The sequence below is a fragment of the Diorhabda sublineata genome, chromosome 7 (genome assembly GCF_026230105.1).
Source record: "Diorhabda sublineata isolate icDioSubl1.1 chromosome 7, icDioSubl1.1, whole genome shotgun sequence".
NCBI lineage: Eukaryota > Metazoa > Arthropoda > Insecta > Coleoptera > Chrysomelidae > Diorhabda > Diorhabda sublineata.
In genome coordinates this window covers 22826969-22854596 of record NC_079480.1, presented here as the reverse complement: position 1 = coordinate 22854596, position 27628 = coordinate 22826969, and the positions used below count along the sequence as shown (strand labels likewise).

General features: G+C 33.0%; 2 protein-coding genes and 1 long non-coding RNA gene across 3 annotated transcripts; 1 reads left to right on the top strand and 2 right to left on the bottom strand.

Moving 5' to 3' along the window:
* Window positions 1-2861: 2861 nt before the first annotated feature.
* On the bottom strand, window positions 2862-11924 carry LOC130446215 (juvenile hormone esterase-like). Its single transcript, XM_056782312.1, has 10 exons — window positions 11638-11924; window positions 10227-10364; window positions 10008-10161; window positions 8721-8912; window positions 7237-7415; window positions 5628-5763; window positions 5120-5289; window positions 3337-3478; window positions 3135-3276; window positions 2862-3073 (listed from the first exon to the last, which is right to left on the bottom strand). The coding sequence occupies exons 1-10, from the start codon at window positions 11830-11832 to the stop codon at window positions 2899-2901; spliced, it is 1623 nt and encodes a 540-aa protein (XP_056638290.1). The 5' UTR covers window positions 11833-11924; the 3' UTR covers window positions 2862-2898.
* Window positions 11925-15006: 3082 nt separating this feature from the next.
* LOC130446214 (juvenile hormone esterase-like) lies at window positions 15007-22343 on the bottom strand. The gene is made up of 9 exons (XM_056782311.1): window positions 21837-22343; window positions 20286-20423; window positions 20075-20222; window positions 19771-19962; window positions 19515-19693; window positions 18621-18756; window positions 18350-18519; window positions 15267-15550; window positions 15007-15206 (listed from the first exon to the last, which is right to left on the bottom strand). Exons 1-9 carry the CDS (start codon window positions 22047-22049, stop codon window positions 15032-15034), a joined length of 1635 nt encoding a protein of 544 aa, XP_056638289.1. The 5' UTR covers window positions 22050-22343; the 3' UTR covers window positions 15007-15031.
* Window positions 22344-22920: 577 nt separating this feature from the next.
* LOC130446213 (uncharacterized) lies at window positions 22921-27590 on the top strand. The gene is made up of 3 exons (XR_008910119.1): window positions 22921-25853; window positions 27314-27431; window positions 27499-27590. It is a non-coding gene; the product is annotated as an uncharacterized LOC130446213 (long non-coding RNA).
* The last annotated feature ends 38 nt before the right edge of the window (window positions 27591-27628 follow it).

Sequence of the window (27628 nt, the reverse complement as noted above, 5' to 3'; positions counted from 1 at the left end):
ATGTTAACGACTCTCCAAAATATCATATATACGAAAAAACTGATAAAAATGATGTTAAAGACCCTCAAATAATCATCTATGTGAAAAATAACCCCCAAATAGAAAAAAAATGGTAAAGATGATGTAAAAGACCCCCAGAAATATCATAACTCAAAAAAACTAATAAAAATGATATTTTAGACCCCCAAATAATCATATATACGAAAAAATTGATGAAAATAATGTAAAAACCACAACATAATCATCTATGAGAAACAAATGGTAAAAATGATGTTAAAAACCATTTAAAAATATCATATGTAGAAAAAAATTATGTTAATTGCCCCCAAATAAACATATATAAGAAAAAACTGATAAAAATGATTTTGAAAATCCTCCAAAATATTATTTATTGAAAAAAATATTTTTAAAAATGATGTTGAAGAACCTCCAAAACATCATATATAGGAAAAAACTGATGAAAATTTATAAAAGTAATGTTTTAGATCCCCAAATAATCATATTTGGAGAAAAATTGATAAAAACGATGTTTTAGACCCCCAACTAACTGTACACAATGGAAAAAATAATGAAAAACCAACTTACGTTTTACGTTAAAGTATAAATACCAATAATATGATGGAAGGAGTTTCTTTACTGACCAAAAGCACCGTTAAATCGATCTTTTATGTCATTTTTATATCCCAATAAACAAATCATCCCACATAATTATCATTAAATATTCATCGGCAATAAAATGCTTACAAATTTGTACATGCAGTAGGTTGAGGAAGCAAAATCATCACCATCCATCTTACCTATTTTAAATAATGTTAACCAACGAAATGTACTTGGAAATGGAATAATTGAACAATCGACCTTTCGGTGATTTATCTATGGGTAGGAGGATTTGGAAATATTATTTTTTATATACGGGGTTGTAGTTTTTTTTGTGGTTCAAATATAGGTTTTTTATTTTTTTTTTTTATTAGAAATTACACTGCGGTTGGGGATCGAAGTTTAATGAAATGACGGTGCTGGAAAATGGGTGGTGAATAAAGGGGAGAAAACAAAATCGTGGCGATGGAAAATGAATAATTGACGTAAAAGTTGGGGATTGCTGGGACTTGATAGAATAACAAATAATGAGATACGTAGACGGATGAACATAGTATTGAATACGAGGATGGTCTGAGAAGTACCTGGCTCCACCTAGAGATGGCGGTAGTTGTATGGAAAATATTACTGTAGTTGAAATATCCACAATTTTTGCGTCAACTTTTCATGAAATTTCTTAATTTCAACGATTTTTGCGTTACCTTTCCCGTAAGTTACGAAATTTGAACAACTCTAGTTTTCTCAGAAATTCCAACAATATTTGCGTTACCTTTTCAATATATTGTGAAAATTCAACTATTTTTGCGTTACCTTTTCAAGAAATTTCTCAATTTCAACGATTTTTGCGTAACCTTTTTCAGAAATGACGAAATTTAAACAATTGTCAAGTTTGTTTTCCAGAAATTTCTGAATTTTCACGATTTTGTACTAGTTTCCGTTACTTTTTTAATAATTACGAAATTTTAACAATTTTGCGTTACCTTTACAAGAAACTTTTTCATTTTAACTGTTTTTGCGTTACCTTTTCAAGAAATTTCTTTATTTTAACGATTTTTGCGTTACCTTTTCAAGAAATTCCTTAATTTTAACGATTTTTACGTTACCTTTCCCAAAAATTACGAAATTTAAACAATTGTTGATTTTTTCTTCCAAAATTTTGCGAATTTTCACGATTTTAAATTAGTTGTCCTGGAAACTTCCTCAATTTTTGCGTTTAACTATTTTTTCGTTACCTTTTCCAGAAATTTCCAAATTTAAATATTTGTTATTTTTTCCAAAAACTTACGAATTTTCACAATTGTCCATTTTTTTGGAAATTCCAACTATACTTGCGTTACCTTTTCAATATATTGCAAAATTTCAACTATTTCTGCGTTAACCTTCTAAAAAATTTCTCAATTTTAACGATTTTTGCGTTACCTTTTCCAGAAATTTCCGAATTCAAATATTTATTATCTTTTCCAAAAATTTGCGAATTTTCACGATTGTGCATTTTTTTTGGAAATTCCAACTATACTTGCATTACCTTTTCAATATATTGCAAAATTTCAACTATTTCCACGTTACCCTTCTAAAAAATTTCTCAATTTTAACGATTTTTGAGTTACCTTTTCAAGAAGTTTCTGATTTCGAATTATTTTTCCTTGAACTTTCCTCAATTTTTGCATTAACTTTTCAAGTAAATTCTCACTTTCAAGAAATTATGCGTTGCCTTTCCCAAAAATTACGAAATTTAAACAATTGTTATTTTTTCAGAAATTTTCAAGATTTTGTACTAGATTCCGTTAATAATTATGAAATTTTCATAATTTTGCGTTACCTTTTCAAAAAATTCACATATTTTCACGATTTCGAATTATTTTTCTTGGAAATTTCAACAGTGTTTCCATTACCCTTTCAAAAAAATTTTTTAGTTTAACGAATTTTGCGTTACCTTTTCAAGATATTTATTAAATTTATCGATTTTTGCGTTACCTTCTCAAGAAATTCGTCAATTTTATCGATTTTTGCGTTACCTTTCCAAGAAATTACTCAATTCTATCGATTTTTGCGTAATCTTTCCAAGACATTTCTTAATTTTATCGATTTTTCACGTTTTCTTTTCCATAAGTTATTTTTTCCATTGGTGTTGATCTTCCACCATAAATAAAATATAGTGAACTTTTATACTGAAATGTTGGTATTTATAATACAGGGTCTAGTCGAATTACTGCTCACTATCATAGTTTTTTTTACGTGGAGAAGGGTGAAATAATAAATTTTCATTTAAATCACTTTATATCATTTATTTTCGATGTTTTTTCAATTAAAAACAGTATAGGGTGGTTCCATGTATGTTTCCAATATCCCTTTAACTTGCTGGTACTGCCTGGGGTTTTCCATCATCTCGAAAGTCGTATTTATATTGAGATACCTAAGTGTCGATGGTTCTGAAGGCAACCAAGTGATATTACCAACGGGTTCCGGGGTTGGGACGCTATAAATTGTAAAATAAATTTATTCGAGGGAAAAATCGGAAAATATGGTCAACAACTCACAAATATTTAACGAAATTTGTCCACATTTTAATGTAACGTTGCAACATTACGCCATCTTCTTCGGGAAACTGACTGAGATCGCTATTGGAACCATCGTCCCACATGTAATGTAAATCTTCAGCGTGGGCTACTGTACCGGTGCCTATAATACACATTTAATAATAACCAGGTGCGTGATTATCAAAATTTGATAATATTTTACCTGGTGGTAATACAGACAACAGTGACATCTGCCCTCCTAATTCACCCTTGTAAGAAAATTGATATAAATAATAGGGAGCCTCGGGGGAGGCTAACTCAACTTGCTTACACGTGGCTGTAGTGAACATATGATCACTGACATACTAAAATTATGAAAAATACCATCAATCCTAAGAAAACGGATGTTCTAGGGTCAAAATGGCGGCCGTAGGGTAAACAATAGATTTTGTCGTAAGTAAAAATTTCCTAAAAGATAATTTCGAGGCTCCATAAAAGCAGCAACTCTTTATTAAAAAGTCCTTTGGCAGTAATAACAAGGTTTAAAATCCAAAAATACAAAAACTTGCGGTAAAAGCACTTGTTTACCCCACGGCGGTCATTTTCAAAATGGACATCAACGACATATCCGTTTTTTTCGCCCGGCGAGCAAAATTTTCAAATTTGGTAACGAAAGAAAGTTGCCCGGAGCTATATCTAGTGCATGGACTCATATTCGTGTGGAAACAAAAGGAAGCTTCGTGGGGCCGAAAAAAGTGAAAACTAAGATTGATGGGGCTGCAGTCGTGGTCTAATTCGACCAGTTTGACCAAATTGACCCGACGAGGGACTTTTCCAAGTTTGGAGAGAAAAAGTAGTCAAACGGGGTCGAATCTGGAAAATGGAGTTGATGGTGCTACAGCTTATGGCCTATTTCGAACAATTTGGCAAAATTCTGAGAATAGATTCAAGTTTTTCTGTCCGCCAAGTGACGTTTTCAAGTTGGAGGACAAAATAAAGACGCGCGTGACCAAATCTGGCGAATAAATTAAAATATTTGCCCGACGAGCGGTTTTTTCAAATCTGGAAACAAAAGGAAGTTTCGCGAGGCCGAAAAACTGGAAAATTTAGCCAAATTCGGAGAGAATATCCAAATTGTTCACCCGAATTTTTCATATTTAGAAACTGAAATGAATCGCGCGGAGCCAAATCTGGCGTATGGACTCAAATTTATGCCCGACGAGTGACTTATTCACAAACAGAATGAAGTCAAACGGTGCCAAATATGTAAAATGTGGTTATCTATAAACAGTCTTCGTTTTTTATAAAGCACGTTTCTAGGGTAAAGTTAATTCAAAACAAAAAGATGTCGCGTGGAATAGAATCTGGAAAATACACTAAAATTTTTGCTGGCGAGTGACTTGTTCAAATTCTGATACAAATATAAATCGCGCTGAGCCGAATCGGGACAACAGAGTAGATGGGGCAGCAGGTCGTGACCTAATTCGATCAAATTTAGATAATAGTCTCAAATTTTAAACTTTCCAAGTCGGTCATTTTAGGGGCACCTAGAGCCAATTTATAAAAAATCAGCTTTCAAATTACTTAAAACGATTCGTGGCGATCGTCATCGAAGGAAAAGTATCTAAACGCTTTTGGATTTAATTACAAAAACAAGAATCGAAATTTTTTCCAATATTCGCGCTACGAGTCCGATCTGTTCTAAATTTCGACAAAATTCATCGAAAATGTTCGAAACGGTAAAAAATCGAGTGATGAGACTTAATAATTATTGGACTTCCCTCGTATAATAAATACTTTTATAGACGTCGTTTATTAGCTCGTGATTGGATATCAAGAAACGGAAACCGGTTGGGATATGATATAAAATGTGGCGGGAAAAATGTATTGCGATGTTGTCAATAGTTCAAATAAATCCACAATTCAATGAAACTTGCGAATTTATTTGAAAAATATCGTAGAAATCGTTTTAGATTGGGTGTGTTTGGTATTATGATGATGCTTACTCTGATAAAGCCTCCATAATTTTCGTCAAAAGTCGTGTTGCCAGTGTAAAGTTGTCTTAATAAATTACCAGCAATCGTTCGATTTTCCGACGACATGTTTATCAACGGATCAACCAATAAACTAGGATCTTCGTCAAATTTTCCGTACTGAGTTTTATTTCGACCCCAAACTGTGAAATAATCAGGATGAAAATTCACTTTTTCATATCAGTTACGAACACTGCCTCAGCAAATTGACCCCCCTCCCAAAAAAACATCAATTTATTTCGAAAAAAATATTTTTAGTTTCTCTAAATACTCCCTAACGAAAAAAAAGACAAAATCAATTAACATTTTTTGCGCTAAAATGATATTATTCATAAAAAGTTTAGTAAAGTAAAGTAAAATACAACTTGAGTCGAACGGTATGTTCGTAGGCTTCACAAGAAGTTTTATTCACCACTAATAGTTAAATTTCACTGAGATAGAGTTTGTATATTAAAAAAATTCTTTTTATCAATCGACTTACCTAAAAACGCCCATTCTTCCGAATTGAAACCTATCATAACAGGAATTTTCTTATAATTTTGGTTTAAGAAGGAAGGGAAAGCTTGATAGGAGAACGGTCCGTCTTGTTCTAATACCACAGCACCAGTAACTTCCGACTAAATTCAAACAAAATAAACTTCAGTTTTTGAAGTATATAAAGTGTGTAGATTTTCAACTTGGTCACTAACAATCAATAACTTCGTCTTGCATGCCATTACAAGCTAACCCGAAGACATAACGAAGCGATGCTAAACACTGTTAAAAGCGATCTTCAAAACCAAAATGTACGGAATGATACGCGTCTACAGATGAATTTAAAAATGAACTAACACAAAACTAAATCGATGATTATAAGATAAATGAAGACACGTAAGATAAAGAAGAATCAATTATAAATTAGTTAGAAAGTCTCAAATATTTTGGCAACACAAGATGGAAGATTATTCGATGGAATCAAGACTAAAGTTTCTAGTCAAAAATGGAGAAACCAGAATACAGAAGAAATTAAAATAGCAGAGGAAAACTCAGGACATTAAACGAAAGACACGGGATAGGAAATAATGGAAACTGATGTAGAAAAAAGAGCCCACGAAATAACTCAACCTCAACATGCCTCACATCTGAAAAGGTAGAAAAGCTTCAGCAGTTGAATTGTCATGAAATTTGAATCTATAGTTTTCATACTAGAAGGCAAAAGAGTCCCAAAAACAATTGGTTTGGACGCTCGATCACTTGAGCAACTCAAGACAGGTCCTCCTTTCAAATTGATTCAACAAAACCACCAAGAACTTGGAGAAGTTGAAAAAGTGTATCTCCGAGGAAGTCTGTGATGGTTTTTTTCTTTGTAGAAGGTTAAAAATACCAACAAAGTCCTCAACATATTATTGGAACATCGTTCAAGCATGAAGAAGAAAGAAACGACAGACCTCGTCATCTTTTAGTACGAAAGGCTTCAGGATTTCTTCTGGAAACTGAATTGTCATAAAAGTTGGAGCTGATGGACACTCGATCACTTGAGCAACTCGAGGCTGATCCATCTTTCAAATTGATTCAGCAAAACCACCTGGACCTTCTTGTTGAAAAAGTGTATCTCCGAGAAAAAGTCTGTGATGGTTTTTCCTTGTAGAAGAAATAAAGAAACTTCAGATCTTATCATCGTTGAGTACCAAGTGGAGGTTCAGGCAGTCGAGAAAACCTTTCAGTTTGTCTGGTGACCTTGAAAGTTGCATAATTAGGTGAAACATCGATCTTGATTTGGTTTTTGGATCCTCTTACCTTCACCAACTTGACTACCTTCCAACAGCAAACCAGATTTATCAGTTGAAGATGACCTGGTACCAATATTTTTCCTACAATAGGGAAACTGCTACGAGAAAAGTACAAAAAACTTCAACTACGAGATTTGCTACCTAAGTTTCGAACCAATTGTCGGAATCCGATTGAGGTAGGTCCAAAACTGAAGCGGCTGCTAAGGAAATAGCGAGTCGCTTTATATTTACAGTTTTTTTTGTATTCTGACGAGCTTTTATGGATGTTTACTTCAAATAATGGCGGTTTCCAAAGTTTACTGTCTATCTTAGAATACTTACATGTAAAATATCTTCGGCACTGGCGCTTTGGAGCAATTTCAAGATGTCGCTCGAATCGGTGGAATTAAAAGTTGGGTCTAGAGCTTTTGCAAGCTTGTAAGCTTCATTTGTAATGTTCTGTGTTCTCAATTCACTACCAACTGGACTTCCGCTTTGCATTATGGCAGCGTGGAATATTTCTACAAAATATATTCCCTTAAGTATCGATATAACTCCTTTTATGCGGTTTAGAAGTTTCCTTTGGCTGCTTCGATATCAAACGACCAAAGTTTTTCGAATTAAACGTACTTTGAAATTTGTAGTACCAATTCTGACCATTAGAGTATGATCTTAAAGCGAAAACATTTCCACTCGATCCGATCCTAACGAATCCGTAGTTTGACAAAATATGGGGGGATGAAAACGGAAAAATTTAACCAAAATAAAAAGGAAATGACGTAAACTAATGAAGAAAATTTTTCAGTAACTCTCCGGAAGCTTCGAGAAGTCATGTGCCAACAAACTTCTCCACCTCGTCCTACGACGTCTACTTTCAGTGGTCATAACTTGTGGTACTCGCAGGGCGATAAATCCGGACTGTAGAGGGTCGATTCTACTTCCTCCCACCCCAATGATGATATTGGATAATCACAAAGTGTTTATAAAACGTTCCTGGTTATCTTCGCTTTGACTAACGTCAATTTCTTCTTCCTCCTGGAGCGGAGTGTGAAAGTTTCGTCTGTAGTGAAGATTCGTCCCCCCTCCGCTTCGTATTACGTCAAATTTCCAACCGCGCGAGTTTTTGCTCGAATTTCATGTTTGCGAACCCATCGCGTCGTCATTTTTCGAAATTGAAAGCGTTCGTGGTTGATAGACTCTAGACTTTCAATTCCAATGCCATGCGGCTAATCCTCGACGGTTTCGCGGCCATCTTTGAACCTTGAAAGTGCGTTCGCTATGCCGAGTAATGTTGAAATGGAGCCCGGCTAACACGTGACCTTTAAAGCATACAGGCGCGCCATCTACACCGTTTCAATCAGTAATTTAGTATGAAAATAGTTGTTTATACGAGGTGAATCATGACATAGAATGATTTCGACGGTTTTATTCACTATTGACATGATTTCGGTAATCCAGTAGTACAGTCTACTTCTACTTTTGTTGTAAACTAAAGAAAAAATTAGATTTTCGCGGGAGAAATTCAATAATATCTCATGTGGTGATGACACTTGGTCGGAACTTCATTTTTATGGGGAGAAGAGTTGTTTTAAAGGAAAAATTCACGTTAATAGACAAAGAAAAATTCAAAACCTACTGGATGACGTAGTTCCATAACCATAGATAAATAACTCCGAGTATTAAGGTTCAATTACCTTTTATTTTACCACCGATTGATGTCTGTCGGAACGAAACCCCCGCCGATACAGGGTTAAATGAACCGTAACGATAAGAATTTTTAAAAAATACGGAATTTCGAATATATATAATATTAATTAAATACTAACTTGTATCGTTAACGTAAGGTCCTAAAAGGTGATAGCCGACAGAAATCGATCCGGCGCTTTCTCCAACTAAAACAACTTGATAAGGATTACCACTGAAGGCTTTAATATTCCTGTTAACCCATTGCATAGCGAACAATTGATCTTTTAGACCCAAATTAGCCGGAATCACACCATCATCAGTACCAACGAATCCTGAAATAATGTTTTAATATCGAATAAATCCGGCAACGTTCGAAAAATACGAAAGTCGATCAAATTTAAACGAGCTTTAACCGTTATTTTATCCATTCCGTAGATATGTAAATGATCGAATCACTACCCTGTAAGTATTTTTTGGATATGTAAGGGTGTGGGGACAATGAATCCTGCAGGAAATTTTGAGATTTAGGCGAGATATGGCAACTGCTCATTATGCAAACGGCGCTGTAAAAACTTTTGCTAAATTGGAACTCCAAATTTAATTATTTAAAAACCTATCGGGTTCATTGGAGTCGGCCCTGATACAGGAGCTGTTCCTCTGCAGCGCTGGAGTTGCGTGGGGTTGCGCTGTCCTAGCTGAAAGAAGGAAAGCTTCAACCATTGAGAACGAAAAGAAAACTCTACTATATAAAAAGTTTTTCGAAGACAATTGGGTAGCTTCTAGTTTATTATCTCCAATTTATGTAACTGTTTGAGGCCTGGAGGAGCAATTTCATCTTTGTCGTCGATACAACATCTTAATTTGATCCAAGGGACCCCAGTGGAAGAGCTGTCAGCGAACCACCGTTCAAATCCAAAAAAATCATAGCCAAAACTTTCCCCGTTGTATTCACCCATAGTTTTCCACCCTTGTACCATCACTAAGGGACATTTTAGTGCCAAAAAGCTTTCTCTTCTTAGATTTTTTGAATCCTGAAACTTCCATGGCTGTCAACAAGTTTGTGGAGCAGTTTGAAGAAACTATCCCATTCGATAAGCCCCTGAACTAGTCCAAGTGGTTGTTTGGATTCATTGCAACAAATCCACGAACTTGGAAAGCAGTCCGAAGTTAATTTCAGTTCGTTTTACCTTTTTTTATTATAGATTTTCTAGCTGACTATAGACTATATCATTCCATTAAAGGCCACTAAAGGTTCGTTTAAATTTGATTGACGTTGTACTATGAATTGGTTAGATAAGATGGGTTTTATAATAAATAAAAGCAACAAATATGAATAAACTAATGAAGAGATTACGAAAATAGATAATTATGTGAAAATAACTATAAAAAATTTGTTTTCGTATTAGATCGAATTCTGATTAAATTACCGAAAGCTCCTAAACGATAATTGAAGGTAACAACCACCACGCCATAGTCCATGAGATATTTAGGTCCATAGTATTCGAAAGTACTGGATCCATTTACAAATCCACCACCGTGGATCCAAAGCAGTACTGGTAAAACTTTAGCGTCAGTTGGTTTCTGTAATAAATTTTTTTTCGATAGTTTTGTTGTTGTGGGGTGACGAAATTCATAAAAAAACTTACTTGGGGTGTATAAACATTAATATACAAACAATCTTCGCTAATTTCCAAACTCGCGTCTTCCCTTTTATATTGGTAACAGATTTTTGTGTTGTTTGTCGTTTCTAAAATATCTGACCACGGCTCTGGAGCTTTAGGAGGCTTAAAGAAATCGATTCAGGTAAAACCAAGAAAAAAAATACGCTATACGAAGGAGAAAAACCCACAAAACATGATATGATAAGCAAAAAATATTCAATGGAACTCAAAAGTGTTAAAAAACAATTAAGGGATCTTACGAATGACATAGGAAATACGAGAGATCGATAACACTGTTTAATCGATAATCTAAAGATTTGGATTAGAACAAAAAAATAACAAAAAATATAAAAAAAAAAAACAAAAAAAGAGCAACGCACTCGATTCAACACACGATTTTACATAAAATAAAATTATCTCCCGGACTAAAACTATATTTATTTGAGATTAGTACAGTTTCAAGTTAATTACTCGAATAAATATTGAATTTTCCAGTTTTTTTAGAAAAAATTTGAATAAATTATTCGATTCAGATCGAAATCCAAAGTTCATTATTATTTTTTCAATGAAAATTTTTTAGTTTTACGTAATCTGAATTTATTTTGGTGCTAAATTGACTTCCATTTGTGAGGCGAATAAACTTAAATCCATCTCTGTTCACAACATCCTTCATTATCATAATTCAAACGTATAGAGACAGCTGCTATTCCACCAAAACAAAACTGAGGATATTTAAATTAACTTACAAATTAATTGGTTGAATAAATATTGAATTTTACCGTTGTTTTAAAAAAAATTGAATAAACTATTCTATTTAGATCGAAATCCAAAGTTAATTATTATTTCTTCAATAAAAATTTTTTAGTTTTACGGAATCTGAATTTATTTTGGTGTTAAATTGACTTCCATCTGTGAGGCGTACGAACCTAAATCCGTCTCTGTTCACAACATCCTTCATTACCATATTTCAAATGTATAGAGACCGCTGCTATTCCACCAAAACACAACTACACATATTTAAATCAACTTTCAAATTAATCAGTTGAATAAATATTGAATTTTTCAGTTTTTTTTTTCAAATTGAATAAATTATTCGATTACTACTTAATCCAAAAATAATTATAATTTTTTTTATTTATATTTTGAAAAAAAATTAAATGTTAAATGAAAAAATGACGATTTATAAATTTTTATAGCTCTCGATTCAACATACGATTGTACATAAAATAAAATTATCTCCCGGACTAAAACTATAACTATTTGAGATTAGTACAGGTGATGAATTTGAAATGGTTGTACAGGAAATTTGATTTATTTTTCGAAAGGAAAAAAAATAAAAAGACAAATGAAAAAATAACAATTCATGATTTTCGATATTAAAACGTCATATACTTACTTGGAATCGATTTTCACCTATTGGTTTGGCTGCGTAGGGTATTTCTTGGAAAGCATAATAGTCCTTACCATTTTCACTTTTTAGAATATGTCCTTTGATTTTTCCTGACTCAATTTCAACTATAGTATCGTCAGCATACGTATAATTGATATTTACCAATATTGGTATTAAAAAAATTAATTTAAATGGAGTCATTTTCAGCTTTTGGATAACCACAACCTCACTAATTGTGAAAACACATTTATATATAATTTTTTCGAGTGGCCGTTTCCGTTTAAAATTTGGAAAACAATAAATTGTCATATAGATAACGTCAATTAATGAAATTATCAGATGTTTTAATATGATGAGTGGATATTGATAAGGATATGAGAAAAAATTAAGAATATTAATGAAACATTCAGAATAACGTGATGGAAAAATTTCTAAATTGAAAAATAAATACCAAGAAATCACTAGAAAAAACATTGAGGTGGGAGAAAGAACATGTTGAACAGAATATATATAAAATGAATGGTATAAAATATTATTTGTTGCGTAATTTCAGTCCATCTTCCAGAATTTATCATAATTCATGAAAGACGTACCAGAACTTTTCAAAAAATTAGAAATAGAACTCGAAAAATGAGCTGAATGAGTCCATTTATTTTTTCATATTATAAAGATACGAAAAATGGTAAAATTTCACAGTTTTTTCAGAATATTTTGAGTAAATTATCCATTAGGTCTGAATCCATGAGATGATTATCATTTTTGCCATCAATTTTTTTTCATTTTTACGTAATCTGAGTTTATTTTGGTGTTAGATTGACTTCCACATGTGAGGCGAACGAACCTAAATCCGTCTCTGTTCACAACATCATTCAATAACACATTTAATATGTGTAGATACCGCTGCTATTCCACCAAAAGACAACTAAGATATTTAAATCAACTTACAAATTAATTGGCTGAATAAATATTAAATTTTCCAGTTTTTTAGGAAAAATTTTAATAAATTATTCGATTTAGATCTAAATCCAAACTTAATTATTATTTTTTCAATCAAATTTTATAGTTTTACGTAATCTGAATTTATTTTGGTGTTCAATTGATTTCCACCTGTGAGGCGACCAAACCTAAATCCGTCTCTGTTGACAACATCCTTCATTATCACATTTCAAATGTATAGAGACCGCTGCTATTCCACCAAAACACAACTAAGGATATTCTAATCAACTTTCAAATTAATTAGTTGAATAAATATTAAATTTTCCAGTTTTTTACGAAAAATTTTAATAAATTATTCGATTTAGATCTAAATCCAAACTTAATTATTATTTTTTCAATCAAATTTTATAGTTTTACGTAATCTGAATTTATTTTGGTGTTAAATTGATTTCCACCTGTGAGGCGACCAAACCTAAATCCGTCTCTGTTGACAACATCCTTCATTATCACATTTCAAATGTATAGAGACCGCTGCTATTCCACCAAAACACAACTAAGGATATTCAAATCAACTTTCAAATTAATTAGTTGAATAAATATTGAATTTTCCAGTTTTATAAGAAAAAATTTTAATAAATTATTCGATTTAGATCTAAATCCAAACTTAATTATTATTTTTTCAATCAAATTTTATAGTTTTACGTAATCTGAATTTATTTTGGTGTTAAATTGATTTCTACCTGTGAGGCGACCAAACCTAAATCCGTCTCTGTTGACAACATCCTTCATTATCACATTTCAAATGTATAGAGACCGCTGCTATTCCACCAAAACACAACTAAGGATATTCAAATCAACTTTCAAATTAATTAGTTGAATAAATATTGAATTTTCCAGTTTTATAAGAAAAAATTTTAATAAATTATTCGATTTAGATCTAAATCCAAACTTAATTATTATTTTTTCAATCAATTTTTTTTTAGTTTCACGTAATCTGAATTTATTTATTTAATTGTTCCATTATCATATTTCAAATGCACAGAGATTACACCAATATCCAAAAATTTTTTAATATAATTTTCGGATTTTATCCAAAAATTTTGGATATTTTATTGGATCCAAATCAAAAATTTCGTCATTATTTTTACAATTTTACAAAAATATTTTCCAGTTTTACGTAATCTGGTTTTATTTTGACTTCCACTCATTAGACCAACGCACCTTAATCCATCTCTGTCTACAACGACCTTCAATAATAAATTTCAATTGTATAGAAACCGCTGCTCTTCCACCAAAACATAATCATGAATTTGTGAATCAACGTCAATATAATTATAATTAATTAATCAAAATTAATTTTTCTGATAAAACATAATACATTGTAAGCAAAACTTGAAAAATTCAATTCATAGTTCAAAATGTATAGATTCGTTGCTTTTCCACCAAAACTCAATCAAGAAGATTTATTAGTTAAATTTCATTGAATTTCTCAGTTTTTCCAAAAATATCAGGTAATATGAATCGTTTCTCAAAAATTATCTCTATCATTTAAAAAGAAATTGAAATATTGCGAAAATATGAAGAAATATACCTCGAAACACAAATTATTTGAGTCAATTCATTTATGACGTTATTATGATATATAAAATCGTGTTAATTGATCTGAATCCGGCACTGTCAAAGATGTGTTATTCACAACTTGAAGTATAGTATAGATTCGCTGCTTTTCCACCAAAATTCAATCAAGAAGATTTATCAGTAAAATTTCTGTTTTTCCAAAAATATTACGTAATATAAATCGTTTTACAGAAATTATCATTATAATTAAAATAAAAATTTGAAATATAGTGAAAATATGAAGAAATAGACCTCCAAACACAAATTAGTTAAGTCAATCCATTTATGACGTTATTACGATAAATAAAATCGGCTTAATTGATCTGAATCCGGCACCGCTGAATTTCCACCAAAACAAAAAATATTTTCTAGTTAAATATCCAATAAATTTCCCAGATTTTTCAAAAAATCACGTAATATTTATAATTTTTTTAAAAATTATCATGATAACTTTGACAAAAGTGTAGAAAAACTTGAAAAATTTCTAAAATATTAAAGAATAAACTTCAAAAAACAAATTATTTCGTAGTTCAACTAATTTGCACCTGTGAAACTATCCAACCTAAATCCGTCTCTGTCTACAACGTCTTTCATTAAAAAATTTCGAGAGCATCGATACGATGCTATTCCACCAAAACATAACTGCGAATTAAAAGTCTAAACACTTTAATTAAATATGCACAAAGTTTACCAGTGCTAGAAAATGTTTTCACTGAATTTATACAGGGTATACGAAAGTTAATGAAATATATTTTTTCTATTAAATCATTTGGAACTTGTAAGTGTTTTATATCCAAGGCAAGGAAAAGAGTAAAACAATAATTTTCACTATCCAAAATTTATTCCATCAATTAAAAACTCTATAAGGTAGTTCCATGTAGGTTTCCAATACTTCCTTAACTTGCTGGTACTGCCTTGGGTGTTCCAACATCTCGAAAGTCGTATTTAAATTGAGATACCTAAGTGTCGATGGTTCTGAAGGTAACCAAGTGATATTACCAACGGGTTCGGAGGTTGGATCGCTATAATTTGTTAAATACGTAAATCAAGGGTGAAATTTCGTCATTTCATCATTTACTCACAAATATTTAACGAAATTCGTCCATAATTTTACGATATTATGTAACATCACGCCATCTTGTTCGGGAAATTGACTGAGATCGCTATTGGAACCAAGGTCCCACATATAACATAAATCCTCGCCGTGCGCCACATTACCCACGCCTGGGGGTAATGTGTTTGTATTTGTCATATTCCCTGCGATCTCCCCTTTATAAGATAATTGATAGAAATAATGGGGGGCATCGGGGGAAGCTAATTCAACCTGTTTACACGTGGCCGTTATAAACATATGATCGCTGCCGTACTGAAATAATCAAATTAATATACACGGTGTCCAAATATCAATTAGAACGTTCCCTATCAATTCAAGACATGATTTTAAAACTCACTATTGCAAATGTTCTCAAAAACTTGCTGAAATATGAAATTTTATCGAGATACGTCGACTGGTTTTCGAAATACAAGGCTGTAAAGTCTATATTGTATATTAGATGCAAATGTATGGGTTAAAATGAAAAAAAAACGTCAAAACTTGATTGCAAATTCGAATTTTTTCAAAAAGAATAAATTTTGAAATTCAAATAATTATTGTATACTTTTTTTAGGCCACTTATAACTTTACAGCCCTATATTTCGTATATTTGGAGTACACGTAGATTTGTTGACGTAGCCTCTTTTCATATGTCTTTAACTGTCAACGACAATTTTTTTTAAAATTTATCGAGACTTATTATTCGAAAATCCAGTTGAATTTCAGATTCGTTATCCATTCTCGATCTATGGTTTATGGTAATTTTCCGATTACTTACTGTCGGTTCTCGATTCGCAATCGTTTATAATCAATTGATTATCGTTTACGATTTTCTAGTATCGATTCTTGATTATCAATAGTAAACTATTATATTATGATCCTCCATTGTCGATTCTCTTCTCGATTATTGATTGTCTATTAATATTTATCGATTCTGAATCGTTTTTTGTCGTCTATCGATTCCCAATTGTCGATAAACGACTCGCTTTTCGATTGCCTATTCTCCTTCATCTTTTGTCGTTTATCGATTTTCTATCATGGATTCTGTTATTTTTCGATTATCTATTGTCGATTCTTCTCTCGATTATTGATTGTCTATTAATATTTATCGATTTTGAATCGTTTTTTGTCGTCTAGCGATTCCCAATTGTCGATAAACGACTCGCTTTTCGATTGCCTATTCTCCTTCATCTTTTGTCGTTTATCGATTTTCTATCATGGATTCTGTTATTTTTCGATTATCTATTGTCGATTCTTCTCTCGATTATTGATTGTCTATTAATATTTATCGATTCTGAATCGTTTTTTGTCGTCTAGCGATTCCCAATTGTCGATAAACGACTCGCTTTTCGATTGCCTATTCTCCTTCATCTTTTGTCGTTTATCGATTTTCTATCATGGATTCTGTTATTTTTCGATTATCTATTGTCGATTCTTCTCTCGATTATTGATTGTCTATTAATATTTATCGATTCTGAATCGTTTTTTGTCGTCTAGCGATTCCCAATTGTCGATAAACGACTCGCTTTTCGATTGCCTATTCTCCTTCATCTTTTGTCGTTTATCGATTTTCTATCATGGATTCTGTTATTTTTCGATTATCTATTGTCGATTCTTCTCTCGATTATTGATTGTCTATTAATATTTATCGATTTTGAATCGTTTTTTGTCGTCTAGCGATTCCCAATTGTCGATAAACGACTCGCTTTTCGATTGCCTATTCTCCTTCATCTTTTGTCGTTTATCGATTTTCTATCATGGATTCTGTTATTTTTCGATTATCTATTGTCGATTCTTCTCTCGATTATTGATTGTCTATTAATATTTATCGATTCTGAATCGTTTTTTGTCGTCTAGCGATTCCCAATTGTCGATAAACGACTCGCTTTTCGATTGCCTATTCTCCTTCATCTTTTGTCGTTTATCGATTTTCTATCATGGATTCTGTTGTTTTTCGATTATCTATTGTCGATTCTTCTCTCGATTATTGATTTTCTATTAATATTTATCGATTTTCAAACGTCTTTAGTCGTCTAGCGATTCCCAATTGTCGATAAACGACTCGCTTTTCGATTGCCTATTCTCCTTCATCTTTTGTCGTTTATCGATTTTCTATCATGGATTCTGTTGTTTTTCGATTATCTATTGTCGATTCTTCTCTCGATTATTGATTTTCTATTAATATTTATCGATTTTCAAACGTCTTTTGTCGTCTATCGATTCCCAATTGTCGATAAACGACTCGCTTTTCGATTGCCTATTCTCCTTCATCTTTTGTCGTTTATAGATTTTCTATCATGGATTCTGTTGTTTTTCGATTATCTATTGTCGATTCTTCTCTCGATTATTGATTTTCTATTAATATTTATCGAATATAAACGTCTTTTGTCGTCTATCGATTCCCAATTATCGATAAACGACTAGCTTTTCGATTGCCCATTTTCCTTCATCTATTGTCGTTTATCGATTTTCTATCATCGATTATGTTGTTTTTCGATTATCAATTGTCTTCTCTTGATTATTGAGTTTCTATTAATATTTATCGATTCTGAATCGTTTTTTGTTGTCTATCTATTCCCAATTATCGATAAACGACTAGCTTTTCGATTGCCCATTTTCCTTCATCTATTGCCGTTTATCAATTTTCTATCATCGATTTTTTATTATCGATCGTCAATTGTTGTTTGTCAATCATCTATTGTCGATGCTTCACTCGATTATTGATTGTCTATTAACATCGATTCCCAATAATCTTTTGTCATCTATCGATTCCCAATTGTCTATTCTCGTTTCGATTATTTATCATCGTTTTTCGATTGCCTATAATCGATTGCATATCTTGAGGATAATTGTTTAATGTTTTTGCCCATTTACAACAACTTCACAACCCTGTACTTCAAAAATAAGTTGACATATCGCGGTGAAATTTAAGTTTGTACCAATAATATAAGGGATGAGGTTGAAAACGGTCGTTTTTATGTTGATTCGAGATGGAATGATCATTTTCAGTTATTCGTATACGAGGAAAGTTCAAAGATATGATTTTTTTGAAAATACTACAAAAATTCTTACTCTAATATATCCGCCCACATTTTCTTCGAAACTCGTGTTGTTTGTATACAATTGTTTTAATAAATTACCAGCGACTGTTCGATTTTCCTGAGACATGTTTATCATTGTACCGATGAGTTTACTAGGATTTTCGTCGAGTTGTTTCAAAACAGTCTCGTTTTCTCTATAAACTGTTAAAATAAATGAAAGTTCAATACACCTTTGTGAAATACCGATAATAATTCCCAAAAAAAAATTATTCAAAATGAAAATTTATAAATAACTGACTTACAAAACAAAAATTCCTCAGAATTGAACCCAATTAACACGGGAACTTTCTTATAATTTTGGTTCAAATACGCTGGGTAAGCATCTTCGGAAATCAGCCCCCCGTTTTTCTCCAATGCCACACCATTAGATACTCCAGACTAAATTAGAAATTAAAAAAAAAACTTTAAGCCCTGCAAATATCTAATATCTTTCTCAAAATTAACACAGTTTATCTCGACTCGTTAAATTAATCAATTTAGCGAGTCGAGAAAATTAATTGCGGGTCGAGATCGAGACGAAAAAGAGTTTTTTTAACGAGTCGAAATCGAGACTGAAAGGAGACTCTCTATATCTTGAAATTTGATAAGATCGAGAATAAAATGACAATTGATTACGAGACGAGATCTAAAATAAAACGAGACGCATTTTCTCTATTTTAATAATATGATACATAATCTAAAAGACGAGATTTGCTTCTCAATTTTACAAGTAGAGATCAAAATTCAAACGAGATTTATCGTTATTTCAATTTAGCGAGTCGAGAAAACTAATCGCGAGACCGAAACGAGTTTTTTGAACAAAGAATCGAGATCGAGACTAAGGATCCTCGCCATTTCTTTAAATTTGACCAGATTTCCAATAAAATGAAATATATTGTCATCTAAATGTAACGAGACGAGTCAATTGATTACGAGATTTGCTTTACAATTTTAAAAGACGAGATCAAAATTCAAACGAGATTTATTGTTATTTCGAGATCGAAACTAAAACGCCACTTATTTTGTTTAATGTAATGTAAAATAATATCTAGACTAAAATGGAAGATCGAGACGAAAACGAGACTAAAATGGGATTCATTCTAATTTGAATTCAACGAGTCGAGATTTTTGAAAAAGTTTATTATTTGGATACTTACGTTTACAATATCTGTAGCGTTTACGCTTTGGAGAAATTTCAAAAGTTCTTTAGTATCCTGAGAAGAAAACGTCGGATCTATGGCTAAAGCCATTTTGAAAGCCGAATCCGTAGTGTTTGCTAGTTTCAATTCATCAGCGAGTGCACTACCACTTTGCATTATAGCCCCGTGGAAAATTTCTAAAAAATATATTAAAATACTTCAAATTGAGATCGAAAAAATTATATTTTCGTGGTTATTGGAAGTAAATACGAACGTTTATCGTCAACCCACGGTCCTATGAGGTGGTACCCAACAGAAATCGACCCAGCGCTTTCTCCGGCTATGATAACTTGTTCAGGGTTACCACTGAAGGCTTTAATATTCCTGTTAACCCATTGCATAGCGAACAACTGATCTTTTAGACCCAAATTAGGCGGAATCACACCATCATCAGTACCAACAAATCCTGAAACCATAGATTATCTATGTTATAACTGGATTTAAGATACGAAGACGAAGGGAAGTAATAAGTGGAAAAACACACAACCAGAAGCGAAAATACGAGTAATTCGATTTACCAAAAGCTCCTAAACGATAATTTGTCGTAACAACAACCACCCCATGGTCCATGAAGTATTTTGGTCCATACATTGTACTGGATCCGGACTGGAGACCACCTCCGTGGATCCAAAAGAGCACTGGTAAAAGATTATCGCTACCTGGTTTCTACAATATATTTATTTTTGTTTTTTATCTTTTGGAGTGAGGAAATTCGTTAAAAAAACTTACTTGGGGTGTGTACACATTTAGATACAAACAATCTTCGCTCATTTCACTACTACTTAATTGCGGCTCAAACTGATAACAGATTTTCGTACCTTCCGTTGCGTTCAAAATATCCGACCACGGCTCTGGAGATTTAGGAAGCTTAAAAATATTTGCAAAATTGATCGAAGAAACTTCGGGGTTAACAAAACATCACGATACAAACAAATAATGTATATTGGACAACAAAAAGTACTAAAAACGTTCCAGGACGAACACGAGGGATACTGTAAGAACGGGAGAGTGGAAATTCATTAGTACCAAAACAAATTTGAGGATGTTTACGTTGACTCGTATCCATCATCAAACAATTGAAAATTTTTTCGTTGGGGATGAGAATAATTAGAACATGACCCACGTACGGTATGTTCTGCGATGGTAGCTATCACAAAAAACATTAGATGGCGCGTTAATGGAAGATGAGTGCCTCGAATTTTCGATGCAGTGTAAAAACAACGTCGAGTTGAATGTTTAAAGTGATTTTTAGAGCTTGGCTGCGAGAACCAAGCTCATCAAGAAAGTGATGGCTACAAAATTTGGGGATTCTCTCCATTGAAACTAAGCAATGAAAATTCAACCGGCGGACGGCTTCAACTTACCAAGGAAGTTACGTCAAAACGAGACTAAAATGATATTTATTCCAATTTGAATTTAACGAAACGAGACAATTGATTACGAGCCGAGATCTAAAATAAAACTAAACTCACTGTTTCTTGACGATTCTTGTTATAAAAAGTGGGAAATTAAGTTGGAAAATTAATAAATTTTCTCCAAAGTTATCGTGTTTTCTTTTTGTTAGGTCAGGTACTTAAGGGGCCATCCTCATATCATCATCCCATATTCAAAATTTAGGAGTACGTGACTTATGCAGAACAGAAATTGAAACATGCAAAATCATGTAATAAAGTGTTAATTCTATTTTAAGAATTATCGATAAAATACATAGATTTCAATGATAGATGTAATCAATCACAATTATTTTAAATTGATCTTGATCTTGAAACAAAAGGTGATAAGATACACTCTTGATATCGATTATTATTGGCGGCGAGCTCAGAGAACTAACTGTTAGAAAACTTCACAGCGCTGAAGATTGAATTAACAACAAAAATAATGAGTGATGGATATGGACAGAAGGATTGATTTAACTTGGGTAGCATTCGGTATTTTTCATCATAAAGGACGAAAACATTCCTAGTTATCTAAAAAGCAACATCGTGAAGCATATTAGAAAACAAGACAAAGGTAGATGGACCTTAAACATGACGACTAAGAGGAAGACTCCAGAAATGCTGGGTTGGTGATATTAAAGTAGCAGCAGGCCGAAACTGGACGCAAATTGATAAAAAAGAGAAAGATAAGACAAACAAAGACAATCATATGTTTCAGTCCAAATTGGTGACGCAAATTGATTGGAGGTTATGTGGGTTCCAAAATCAACATATTTATGTGGGTTAGAAGAAGAATGGAGTTTATAGAATCCCAAGGTTCGTTCTGATGAAGAAGTGCACTTACTTGAAATCTATTCTCTCCCGTTGGTTTGGCTGCGTAAGGAATTTCTTGGAAAGAATAATAGTCGTTGCCATTTTCGCTTTTCGAAATGCGACCTCGGATTTTCCCTGTTTCTATTTCAACTATAGTACCATTAACATCGTCGGCATATGTACAATTCGTATCAACTAATATTGATACTAAAAAAATAAATTTGAATAGATTTGTTGACGTCATTTTTCACGTTTCAGTAAACCACGAGGTTTCTTATTGGAAAGAATGAATCCATTTCAATTTATATATCTATTTCTGGAGTGGTCACCCGTGATAACCTTGGCATGCAAATAAAATCCAAAAATGAATACAAAAGAATTCCAGACCACTCCAAATTCATTTCTCAATGATACAAATAATAAACAGAAATGTAGATTTTTATCTTAATAATTTTATTTGGAACATTTTACGATGGTGTGTCCATAATTACTCAAATTGGGATGGATAAACCATTTTTCTCTGTATAGTCTCAAAAAATCTGTTTATAATCACAATGTATTTGATCCAGCAAACCACCAGCTCTTCCTGGTAGAAGGTTTTCATTTGGTGATTGAATCACTTCGTCTAAGACATCAACGGTCTTCCTTAGACTCCTTTAGTGGTACTAATTTGATAAAAAACTGAAGCAGCGAGGTTTAGACAGGGTATTCTAAGGTCTTAAAGGTTTATTTGTTCGATATTTCTGTTTATAGTCACAATGTATTTGATCCAGCAAACCACCAGCTCTTCTGGTAGAAGATTTTCATTTGGTGATTGATTTACTTCGTCTAAGACATCAAAGGTCTTCCTTAGACTCCTTTAGTGGTATTAATTTGATAAAAAACTGAAGCAGCGAAGTTTAGAGAGGGTATTCTAAGGTCTTAAAGGTTTATTTGTTCGATATTTCCATTTATAGTCACAATGTATTTGATCCAGCAAACCACCAGCTCTCCTGGTAGAAGATTTTCATTTGGTGACTGAATTACTTCGTCTAAGACATCAAAGGTCTTTCTTAGACTCCTTTAGTGGTACTAATTTGATAAAAAACTGAAGCAGCGAAGTTTAGAGAGGGTATTCTAAGGTCTTAAAGGTTTATTTGTTCGATATTTCCGTTTATAGTCACAATGTATTTGATCCAGCAAACCACCAGCTCTTCCTGGTAGAAGGTTTCCGTTTGGTGACTGAATTACTTCGTCTAAGACATCAAAGGTCTTTCTTAGACTCCTTTAGTGGTACTAATTTGATAAAAAACTGAAGCAGCGAAGTTTAGAGAGGGTATTCTAAGGTCTTAAAGGTTTATTTGTTCGATATTTCCATTTATAGTCACAATGTATTTGATCCAGCAAACCACCAGCTCTTTCTGGTAGAAGATTTTCATTTGGTGATTGAATTACTTCGTCTAACACATCAAAGGTCTTTCTTAGACTCCTTTAGTGGTACTAATTTGATAAAAAACTGAAGCAGCGAGGTATATAGAGGGTATTCTAAGGTCTTAAAGGTTTATTTGTTCGATATTTCCGTTTATAGTCACAATGTATTTGATCCAGCAAACCACCAGCTCTTCCTGGTAGAAGGTTTCCGTTTGGTGATTGAATCACTTCGTCTAAGACATCAACGGTTTTCCTTAGACTCCTTTAGTGCTATTAATTTGATAAAAAACTGAAGCAGCGAAGTTTAGAGAGGGTATTCTAAGGTCTTAAAGGTTCCTTTGTTCGATTTTTCTGTTTATAGTCACAATGTATTTGATCCAGCAAACCACCAGCTCTTTCTGGTAGAAGATTTTCATTTGGTGATTGAATTACTTCGTCTAACACATCAAAGGTCTTTCTTAGACTCCTTTAGTGGTACTAATTTGATAAAAAACTGAAGCAGCGAGGTATATAGAGGGTATTCTAAGGTCTTAAAGGTTTATTTGTTCGATATTTCCGTTTATAGTCACAATGTATTTGATCCAGCAAACCACCAGCTCTTCCTGGTAGAAGGTTTCCGTTTGGTGATTGAATCACTTCGTCTAAGACATCAACGGTTTTCCTTAGACTCCTTTAGTGCTATTAATTTGATAAAAAACTGAAGCAGCGAAGTTTAGAGAGGGTATTCTAAGGTCTTAAAGGTTCCTTTGTTCGATTTTTCTGTTTATAGTCACAATGTATTTGATCCAGCAAACCACCAGCTCTTTCTGGTAGAAGATTTTCATTTGGTGATTGAATTACTTCGTCTAACACATCAAAGGTCTTTCTTAGACTCCTTTAGTGGTACTAATTTGATAAAAAACTGAAGCAGCGAGGTATATAGAGGGTATTCTAAGGTCTTAAAGGTTTATTTGTTCGATATTTCCGTTTATAGTCACAATGTATTTGATCCAGCAAACCACCAGCTCTTCCTGGTAGAAGGTTTCCGTTTGGTGATTGAATCACTTCGTCTAAGACATCAACGGTTTTCCTTAGACTCCTTTAGTGCTATTAATTTGATAAAAAACTGAAGCAGCGAAGTTTAGAGAGGGTATTCTAAGGTCTTAAAGGTTCCTTTGTTCGATTTTTCTGTTTATAGTCACAATGTATTTGATCCAGCAAACCACCAGCTCTTTCTGGTAGAAGATTTTCATTTGGTGATTGAATTACTTCGTCTAACACATCAAAGGTCTTTCTTAGACTCCTTTAGTGGTACTAATTTGATAAAAAACTGAAGCAGCGAGGTATATAGAGGGTATTCTAAGGTCTTAAAGGTTTATTTGTTCGATATTTCCGTTTATAGTCACAATGTATTTGATCCAGCAAACCACCAGCTCTTCCTGGTAGAAGGTTTCCGTTTGGTGATTGAATCACTTCGTCTAAGACATCAACGGTTTTCCTTAGACTCCTTTAGTGCTATTAATTTGATAAAAAACTGAAGCAGCGAAGTTTAGAGAGGGTATTCTAAGGTCTTAAAGGTTCCTTTGTTCGATTTTTCTGTTTATAGTCACAATGTATTTGATCCAGCAAACCACCAGCTCTTTCTGGTAGAAGATTTTCATTTGGTGATTGAATTACTTCGTCTAACACATCAAAGGTCTTTCTTAGACTCCTTTAGTGGTACTAATTTGATAAAAAACTGAAGCAGCGAGGTATATAGAGGGTATTCTAAGGTCTTAAAGGTTTATTTGTTCGATATTTCCGTTTATAGTCACAATGTATTTGATCCAGCAAACCACCAGCTCTTCCTGGTAGAAGGTTTCCGTTTGGTGATTGAATCACTCCGTCTAATACATACCCATCCATCCATATCCAAAATTCTGAACATATTCTAAGGTCTTAAAGCTCAATCTGTAGGTATATAGCCTTTGATCCAGCAAGCCACCAGCTTCCGTGTACCTTCCTGGTAGATGGTGTTGATTTGGTCATACCGACGATCTTCTAAAGGTTCCTTCTTCTTTAATAGGGCTATCGCCTGTTCTTTCTTCGACATTTCTCCTCATCCTTTCTCTATGTTGTTTCCACCTCTTTCGTGATCGACCACGATTCACGTGAATAAAAAGTTAATGAAATGGAGAAACGAACACGTCATGAAAATAGCCTTCCAGGTCATAACATCGCTCAATCATAAAATTAAAACTAATATTATCAAATCGTGTGATTAAATTTTAAATTAAAAAATCATTCGTACGTGACGGTTCCAAAATAGCAACACCTTCAGTTAGTTACCATCGTTACCGATATGTTTTAACGTACACTCACAACAAATGGAAACCATGTGTCTGCCAGTGGTAGGATAAACCTTCAATAACCATAATAAAATTGATAGAAATGTCGAAATTTGTCAGTGGGAACAAAATTGATTTGAAATTAAACGGTGATAAAGTAAGTGATTTATAATTTGTAATATTTTGAGGTTATACAGATTTTTTTATAGATCAATTTGGAGGCTAGATGTAGGAATAATTACAGTAGCACAGCTAGTTCCAAATCTATATTATTAACCAAAAAATATTTACGACCGGCTTCGACGATCCCTTCGCTGAATTTAAGGGACAGTGTAAGTATATTTCCCACAATTTATATAATTCATCACCGAATTACCTTTACGTATCATATTTTCCTTATTTTTCCATTTTTTCTTGTTTCTTTTTCTTCTATATCAATCATTTTTTTGCAGCATTCAAAATCTGGTATTCTTTGTATATGATCCAACGCTCTAATTTTCTAGATTTCACTTTTTTATTTAGTTCTGCTTCTCCAAATAAATTCCGTGTTTCGTTATTCGGTCTTCTCGGCTATAATTCACCCTCCTTTTCACCCCTTAGTATCCACCTAACTGATCTTCTTCTGTTTCGTTAATATTTCACATTGTACAGATGTAGCATCGATTTTTTGGACTTTTTTTGGAACTTATTTTCCAAAACTCCCAATTGTTCACTTCCCTTAGTGATCGTTGCTTCTAGATTTCCTCCCTCCTTAACCGTCGTCCTCCATAACCTAACTTTGAACTTATTCCAAGCTCATTGTTTTTCCTTCGTTCGATTCTATCTAAAACTTTTCCTTTTTGGTATTATCATTATCGTTAACTTTGATGATCCTATGAAGGTCCTGCGAGTTTCCTTAAGCTCTGATGTTGAAAGGACTGCTTCGTCTGAGTACTGTAGTTAGTTAGTGTAGTTTTGGTCTGGAAACATTTTGATACTTTACTTGTATCTTTGTTTTCGTATGTTCGAGTGTCATTTTCGTAAGATTTTTTGGAACGTTAAGATTGTTTTTAGGACATTTTTATGTAAGATATGGAGTTTTCCGTTGATACAGAATTTCCTTGGTATCGTTGGTCAAATTTTATCTATCGTTGTTGTACAATATGTTATCAGACCCACCAAAATCTTTGCCTCTACTATCCAGTACAAAAATTTTATATTGCCTACTATAAAAGTTAATTAAATGGCGATTTTGAGTTGAATATTTGGTATACCAGCCACTTAGACCCGGAGTATCTATTCTGAATATCATCCACCTTTCAAATACTGTTACTAATACGATGGTTGCTAATTAAGTTTTGAAATGTGACAATAGTGATGTAAATATGTTGTATGGGTCTTCCAAGAAGAGCCAAATCCAGCAAAAGTTGTTCGCTTAGGAAGCAAATTATATATTCTGAATGGTACACCAGCATTTGTTTGCCAGAAGTTTTTAAAAAAAAATCAGGGAAACCAAACAAAACATCGAATTGATTGTTTGGCACACAATGATTCCAATTAAATCAACTTCTTTTTGGGACCTGAATAAGCGATTAATGTCTTCAAGCTTTGGAGGTACCTAAATCGGAATGGAAACTCACTGTAGATTCAGGTCCATTGTTTCTAAGACCCTTTTGTCCAGAGATCCAGAGCAGGTCTACTTTTCATAATTTGTAGATACAGAGGACAAAAATTTAGATAAAGATTTGGAAAACGTTGGATATTGGTAATTTGGAGCGTAGCTTTTTCAAAAATATGTTTCCTTGATTTCCAGACACATCTTGAACATGAAATTACATCGGCGGAACGTCCGTTTTCAGCTGGTTACGTTCCGAAGAAGTTTCAAAAAAATTATTCACAACATCTCGATGGAAGTACTGAAGAATTAGACGGTAAGTATTTTTTAGAATATTGTTTTTTTCTTTAATATAGTTTCGTTCGTTCGCGACGATGTTTCAGACGAAATATTACCATCTTCATTTATTTTGAAAAATATGTTACAAGAACCCGTGGATTTTTGGAATACCACAAAACAATTGAAATGTCTGGGCTCTAGCGATAATGATCTAACCAGATATAGTTCCAGAAG

Coding starts and splice junctions, on each gene's coding strand:
- LOC130446215 (XM_056782312.1), bottom strand. CDS start 11,832: ATGACTCCATTTAAATTAATTTTTTTAATACCAATATTGGTAAATATC. Junction 7,416..8,720: donor ACCTTACGTTAACGATACAA/GTTAGTATTTAA, acceptor TATATTTTGTAG/AAATATTCCACGCTGCCATA. Junction 3,479..5,119: donor ATTATGGAGGCTTTATCAGA/GTAAGCATCATC, acceptor TCATAATTTTAG/TATGTCAGTGATCATATGTT.
- LOC130446214 (XM_056782311.1), bottom strand. CDS start 22,049: ATGACGTCAACAAATCTATTCAAATTTATTTTTTTAGTATCAATATTA. Junction 20,223..20,285: donor TAAATGTGTACACACCCCAA/GTAAGTTTTTTT, acceptor AATATATTGTAG/AAACCAGGTAGCGATAATCT. Junction 18,757..19,514: donor ACGCTACAGATATTGTAAAC/GTAAGTATCCAA, acceptor TTTCTAATTTAG/TCTGGAGTATCTAATGGTGT.